Genomic DNA, 6,967 nt, shown 5'->3' on the forward strand with positions numbered 1-6,967 from the left:
CATTTTCCTATGGCATCTTCAATGCCTGGAACAGTCTCTGACAGACAGTGGATGTTCAATAAATACCCACTGAATGGATAAATACATCCATCAAAAAATGAAGCTGCCACACTAAATATGAGAGCCTCTTTCTAGGCGCTTCCCTCACCTTCATTTCCTTAATCATTGGTTACCACTCACTAGCAAACGACAACAGCAGTAAAGCGTTTAAGAAAAGTGTCTGCAAGGCCAGCCTGCTGTTTTTAATTGGATCTGCCAAATAACGTAATGTTGTCTATGAGTTGAGAAAGGTGACGCTGATCAGAGAGCTGAAGGAAGCCTGAGAACCCTGGTCCAGCTTAACTCTTCCTCTTGTTGGGCAGAGGGGCTGGAGACCACAGATGGGGGAGGCCCGCCTTGGGGAGGCTCAGAGACCTGGGGTTGGGCTCTGGGAGTGTCCTGGATGAAGTTGGTCTGGGGTTGGAGGCCACAGCAGATCTACCTTCCTGGTGTTTAGGAGATGCAAATGATGGGAACAATGGAGCCCTTGTCCCCAGGCCATTTGTGGCAGATCCTGGGCTCCAGGGAGGCAAAGCTTCTCTGCCTCTGCCATGGTAAGATGTGGTCCCAGAACGGGACAGCCCCAGGCACACAAACCTGCCCACCCGGGAGGCCCAGGACTCCGCCATGGAGAGGCATCCCGGCTGCACTGACCCCTCTACTCTCCACCCTGGCTCTTTCCAGGACAAGCTCAGTGGGAGCAGGCCCCGGTGAGTACTGGGGCTCCTCTCTCCCCTACCTTCCCGTCTTGTCTCTCTCTACCCCTCCTCTCCTGGGCACAGCCATCCCAGGAGCTGTGCTGACTATGCCTGGCTCCTCTCTGCCCAGGGAGACCATTCACATGCCTCCACTTCCTGTCAGCACTAGGGCTCCCTGACTCCTGGCCTTCCCAGGGCACCAACTCATGCAGTTATGCGCCCACTGGCACCAGCTCTGCCCCCAGCCTCCTCCTCTGCTGCCCTGCTCCCAGGGCCTCTGTCAGTCACATTGTCACGGATGTGAATGTCCCACAACACAGTGTCTGTCTCGTACAAACTCAAGAGCCCCTTGGGCAGAGTTGACTAGAATGTGCTTGCAGGCTGTGGCCACCGCTCCCACCCCCTAGATGTGTAGGTAAGTGACACAATGGGTCAGAGGGGCCCAACAGACTGGGATCCCTTGCAAGTCAGGTCCCCCCAGAGTGACTCTGCACACCTCCTGCCTCCCAGAGCCCAGCACTGCTGAGTCACAGGGGCCTAGCTCTCCCATCTGTCTTGGCCAGAATCAAGGGTGCAGGGGACAGGGGATGGGCATTGGTGGAAGGGCCCCTTGTTTCCAAACTGCCTACCTCAGTGGCCCTGCGGCAGTATTGGAAATGCCTGTGATGAGTGGTTTCTTTGAGTTGAAGCACTGAAGCTGTCAAGGGCAGATGGTTTATTATACTGGGGAAAGGTGGGCAGGGAGGAGGTGAGGCCAGCCTGTCTGTCCAGACACCCCAGGTTGGAGAGAAGATGCTCCCAGCCCTTCCTTTCTGCCTGCCCCAGGGACTTGGAGACACAAGGTGAGTCTGGCTATTGAGGTTGGGGTGGGGGAGGCAGCTGCTAGTGCCTGTCCTGAACACCCTCTCCCCTCCATTCCTGCTGTGCTGAGCATCCCTTCCTCCAGGCCCAGGAGGAGGATGAGGAGGAAAATAAGTATGAGCTGCCGCCCTGTGAGGCTCTGCCCCTCAGTCTAGCCCCTGCCCACCTTCCTGGCACTGAGGAGGACTCCTTGTACCTGGGTGAGGGCTGGGAGGTGGGAGGCAGGGAGACCAGGTGCTTGGGCAGGGCAGGAGGGTCCCCACAAGACAAGAGGGCATAGGCCTCACCTCTCCTCCCCTCCCCGCACTGAGGCAGCAAGGGAGGCCTCAGCTGGCTGTCACCAGGGCCTCTTGGTTGGGCAGGGAGAGAGAGAGAGATGAAGGAACTGAGGGAGGGAGGAGGGGAGGGAGGAATAAGAGTGGGAAGGGAAGAGGAGGGGTGATGTAACCAGGGCAACCGCGGGGGCCTGGCATTCCCCTTCTGAGATCCCAACACTTCTTCAGGCCAAGGGCGGGGGTGCTGGGAGAGCCCCGGCTGCCGCTGGCATCCCACTCCCACTGCTCAGCTCCTCGGCCAGGTGGGGGCAGGGAAATTGCCCGCCTCCAGTTGCCATGGAGACTGGGCTGTCAGGAAGCCAATGAACAAGGGGAGTGAGGGAAGGAGGAGGAAATGGAGGCTGGTGGGGGGGGGGGCAGGAGGAAAATGGGAACCCACCTGGGAGGAACCCACCAACTCACAACACATGCGGTCTTTTCCAGATCACTCTGGCCCCCTGGGTCCATCAAAGCCATCGCCACCCCTGCCTCAGCCCAGCATGGTGAGAGGCCTCCCCAGAAGTCCCTCCTTCCCCACTCGCCTCACCCCAGGCTGCCATTTCCCACTGAGTGAATCTTAGAGGCATCTCATTTGCAAGATTCCCCCACATTTGCATTCAAGAGGCCCCTGAAAAATCAGATGCCAAATGCATGAGAAGCCAGAGCCTTGCCACTGTCAGTCACTCCTCCAGCTCGCCTGACCTGGTCCTTCCACCCTCCCCTTCAGCTTCACCCACAGTGCCCTTCTCATCTGTCTGAGGGGGAGCGGAGGGGCTCAGCGGCCCTTCCCTTGGATTCTGGTACCTGAGGACCCTCCCCGTCTCTAGAGTGAAGAAATCCCTTCCTCAGCTGCCAGTCACTGCCAGCTCCCATTCTCACCTTTATCCCAGTGGGACTTTATGGATTTTGAAAGCTACCACCTTTATCATACATTTCACTGGAATTTTTGTAAAAAGCAGGGAGCGATTCACAACAAAGAAAGAGCCACAGGGTAGAAGCAAAGAGAAGAGTCATCCCTTTTGTACATTTTTTAAAGCTACACAGATACAAGTGGTCCCATCCCATCCTATCCTGCCCCATCCTTGCCCTCCTGGAAGGAAACTGGTGCCTCAGTTTCCTTCCCCCATCCGCCCTCACGGGCCCCACAGTGCCCACAGCTGAAGGGAGCAGTGAGCCTGCCAGTGGCCAGGAAGCAGAGACCTGTCTTCGGGAGGCGAGGTAATGGTGATGTCCTCTCTTTCTGTGGCTCCACCCTGGGACGGGGAGTCCTCCCACCACGGAGTAGAGCTGTGCTTGCCTGACATGGGTCTCATACCCTGCCCTTTCATGGCACTCCCCTGGCTGTGCCCCTTTTTACCTACCAATCCTCTAAAGGCGGCGCTGCCTCTAATGAAATGAATGAGGAGACTGAGGCCCAGGGATACGAAATGCTGTGCCTAAGATCCCACAGAAGCAGAGTCTGCTCTTTTTCTTTTGGCTCGGCTGCTCTGAATTTATTTTATTTTATTTTATTTTATTTTATTTTATTTTATTTTATTTTATTTGAGTCGGTGTCTCGCTCTGTTACCCAGACTGCAGTGCAGTGGCACGATCTTGGCTCACTGCAATCTCTGCCTCTCGGGTTCAAGTGATTTCTGGCTAATTTTTGTATATTTAGTAGAGATGGGATTCCACCATGTTGGCCAGGCTGGCGTCGAACTCCTGACCTCAAGTGATCTGCCTGCCTTGGCCTCCCAAAGTGCTGGGAATTACAGGCATGAGCCACTGTGCCCGGCTGTTATGATTTTTTGAACAGTCCAAAGTCTTTGGAGCCAGGCCTGGCAAGTTTGTTGGGAGGTCAGGACAGGCGACACCATAGGGCTGTGCAGAGAACCACCAGGGGATGAGAAAAGCTTTCTCATGGGATTTCAAAGCTGGCTCTGAGATGCCCTCCCCAGAGGCGCCCTAAGGAGTCTCTGTTCTTTCAGCCTCAGTCCCACTGAATTCCTTTCTGCTCCCTGCCCTGTGTGACAGGTGGTTCTCTCCTTTTCCTTCCAGAGCAGGGTGCATCGTCCAGAGTGGTGAGCAGCCCCTCCGTCTCCGCCTCACTTTCCAGGGTTCTGGTTAGGAAACCGCAGCGGCGGGGTGGGGGGCTAGAGAGGAGAAATATCCCTGAAACCAAGGGAAAAGGCCCAGAGCAGGGCCCCTGCCCCTCGGCCACAGGCCCCTGGCAGGCAATGAGCCAGCTGTCCTGATGGTGCTGCCCAGGGCTCCTCCTCACACCCTCCGAGAGCTGGGGCCCATAGGCACCTCTGAAGGGGAAGGTGCTAGTGGGATGCCCCCTCTTGGACAGAGGAGAAATTGTAATCATTCAAGCTGGCTCCCAGAAAGGATCACCATGTGAGGAGGGAGTGAGGTGCCTGCTACCCCTCCAAATTGATGGCTCCTCCCCCAAAAACCCTAGTCCTTAATGGAACCCCAGGACTGGTCAACCCATGGTCCCACACACCCCTCCCTACCTTAGGTGCCAGGCCCTCCAAAGAAACCTGATGAGGACCTCTACTTGGAATGTGAGCCCGATGTAGGTGAGCCCCTCCCTCAGCTCCAGATCCCTCCTGCCCGAGTCCCTCAGCTGCCCACAGCACAACACTCTCTCCTGGCTCCATCTGCTTCCCTTGCCATGCACACCTCAGGCCCATGCACGCCTCCTCCTACCCCCCGCCCCCGCAGCTGTCCCCTAGAAGCCACCTTTGTCCACCCCCACCCCACCCCAGCTCAATAATCTCCTTCTTCTAGCAGGAAGGAAATCGTCTTTTCCCTCTGTAGCCCCAGTTGGGAGCACCTCCACTGCTGAGGTGAGGAGGGGCTGGGAGCAGGCTGTAGGGAGGGGTTCTGGGAGTAGAGCCTGAGAGTCCTCACCCAGGAACCCTCTTGGGCTGAAGGATGCACCACCGTGAGAACACATATTGAACACACATGTGCGGCACCCCGCCATGCCCCACAAAAGGACACCTTTTTTCTGCCTGCGGAGGACTCAGTTGAACAAAGGCAATGGGAATGCAAATAACTGCACCCTGCGTCCTCGGCTCCCCATGCCTGATCGAGTGCCCTGGCACGTCTCTGAGTGGCTGTGTGTATACATAGGACAGTGACCTGCTGGCTCAGCCTTGGTACTCAGGGAATTGTGACCGCCATGCTGTTGAGAGTGCCTTGCTTCGCTTGCAAAAGGTGGGCAGCCACGGACCCTGGGTCTTCTCCGAAACTCCTTCCGCTCACAAGCTGTAGCTGGCAGAGCAGTGGGGAGCAGGAGAGCCAGGAGGGTTCTGGCCTCATGATGGCTCAGGGCAGTGGGAGGCCCATTGGAAGATGAGGTTGATGGCTGGGGTCTCCTCCACAGGATGGGACCTACACCGTGCGCCCCAGCTCAGGGCCTCATGGCTCCCAGCCCTTCACCCTGGCAGTACTTCTCCGAGGCCGGGTCTTCAACATTCCCATCCGGCGGCTGGATGGTGGACGCCACTATGCCCTGGGCCGGGAGGGCAGGAACCATGAGGAGGTGGGAGCTGGAGGAGGCAGGGGCCTAAGGAGGGACAGCAGAGCAGTATCCCCGGCCCAGCCAAGAGCATTTGTCTCGGGAAAAACCCTCATTTTGTATCTTTCTGGGGTAGGCAGAAATGACAGAGCCCAGAGCCCTGAACTCCTTCCCAGACGCCTGGCCCTCTGGTGGGGGAGGTGCCCCTCCTGCCATGACTCAGTCTGTACAGGGTCGAGGTAGGGGCCTTTGTGCCTTTAATGAACCCAGCTGGGAGGAGGGTGGAGTCCAGGATCTTCAGACTCTCGTCTACTTCCCCCGAGGACTCAACGTTGCACCCAGCATTTGCCAGGATGCAAACTAGAGACACCCATCACACCGCTCCCCATCCTGGAGTACCAGGGCAGAGGCGCGCCCTAGAGTCAGTTTGATCTAGCCTTGGACCTAGAAGTCTTGCCAGCGGCGTGCCCATGGGTGCAGCAGCAGGAAAGTTGTCTGAGGCCTGGAACGGGGCAGTAAAATGGCAGTGGAGCGGCATGGGGCAAACAGGAAGGAAGATATCTAGAAAAATATCAAAAGTCCCTTTGCCACAGTCCCATAGTTGCCTCAGGAAGTTGCTCCCAGCATGAGGCTCATGGGACTCACGGATGCTCTGCCTCCCTGGCCAGCTCTTCTCCTCTGTGGCCACCATGGTCCAGCACTACATGCGGCACCCTCTGCCCCTTGTGGACAGACACAGCGGCAGCCGGGAACTCACCTGCCTGCTCTTCCCCACCAAGCCTTGAGGCCACAGTGAGGTACACACGGCCTTTGGCCCCAGTTTGCTTCTTGCCCCACCCAATCTTGGGCTATCTTCCTCTCTCCTTTCCCACCCCTCCTCACCCTAGCCTTTCCCAGTGCCTGCAAGCAGCGTTAATGGGGAAAGGCTGCCTGGAGACCCAGGGAAGGGTCCTGGAGTCCCCACCCTGTGCTCACCTAGAGCCTCACACTGCCCTCTCTGTTGCCTCTCCAAGACTGACACCCTCTTCCCAGCCTCCAGGAATGCAGGTGTCTGCCCAGTTCACTAAGTCCTGGATGAAGGAACCGTGGTGACCTCTCACATCTACTTGGGGGCCTAGGGCACCCTGAGAGGGACTGGCCTGCCTTGTACAAGTTTGCTTTCAATAAATAAGAAAAAATTGTTGAATAAATTATTGAATCTGCTAAACGAAGCAGAGGTGGCCTGCACGAGGGAGGCCCCACGGTTCTCAAGTGTCACAGGGCAGACTAGCCTGGAGTTATGGAGATGCAGGAGCCAGGACGGGGCAGAAAAGGCCAGTCGTTTCTACCCTAGATTGAGGCTTTTACTTTTAGATGCTCTGTGTCAGTGGAGGCCAGGCCGAGGGGCTGATTTTTGTTTTGATTTGTGGGAGTTGGAGTGGGGAAGGGAGGGAGGCTCAGTGCTGTCTGACACCCCATTAAATGAGGAGAATGGAGTCCATTACCTACTCCTCCAACACCTACTTGCGTACAGTGTTCCCAGGGGAGTGATCAGTCTGATTTTG

General features: G+C 56.9%; 1 protein-coding gene across 4 annotated transcripts; it reads left to right on the forward strand.

Moving 5' to 3' along the window:
* The first annotated feature begins 589 nt into the window (after positions 1-589).
* SH2D6 (SH2 domain containing 6) lies at positions 590-6,604 on the forward strand. Of its 4 annotated transcripts, none has more exons than XM_017856330.1 (14): positions 590-593; positions 724-749; positions 1,118-1,152; positions 1,509-1,579; positions 1,684-1,798; positions 2,357-2,415; positions 3,061-3,130; positions 3,950-3,972; positions 4,416-4,476; positions 4,688-4,746; positions 5,036-5,119; positions 5,289-5,447; positions 6,092-6,220; positions 6,456-6,604. In XM_017856330.1, the coding sequence occupies exons 1-13, from the start codon at positions 591-593 to the stop codon at positions 6,206-6,208; spliced, it is 882 nt and encodes a 293-aa protein (XP_017711819.1). In that variant the 5' UTR covers position 590; the 3' UTR covers positions 6,209-6,220; positions 6,456-6,604. The 4 variants fall into 4 exon arrangements, with proteins under 4 accessions (XP_017711819.1, XP_017711818.1, XP_017711820.1 ...); XM_017856329.1 differs by having other exon boundaries at positions 6,437-6,526; XM_017856331.1 differs by having other exon boundaries at positions 4,691-4,746; positions 6,437-6,526.
* Positions 6,605-6,967: the final 363 nt, after the last annotated feature.

This window comes from Rhinopithecus bieti, unplaced genomic scaffold (assembly GCF_001698545.2).
Source record: "Rhinopithecus bieti isolate Rb0 unplaced genomic scaffold, ASM169854v2 scaffold_44368, whole genome shotgun sequence".
In the NCBI taxonomy this organism is placed as follows: Eukaryota; Metazoa; Chordata; class Mammalia; order Primates; family Cercopithecidae; genus Rhinopithecus; species Rhinopithecus bieti.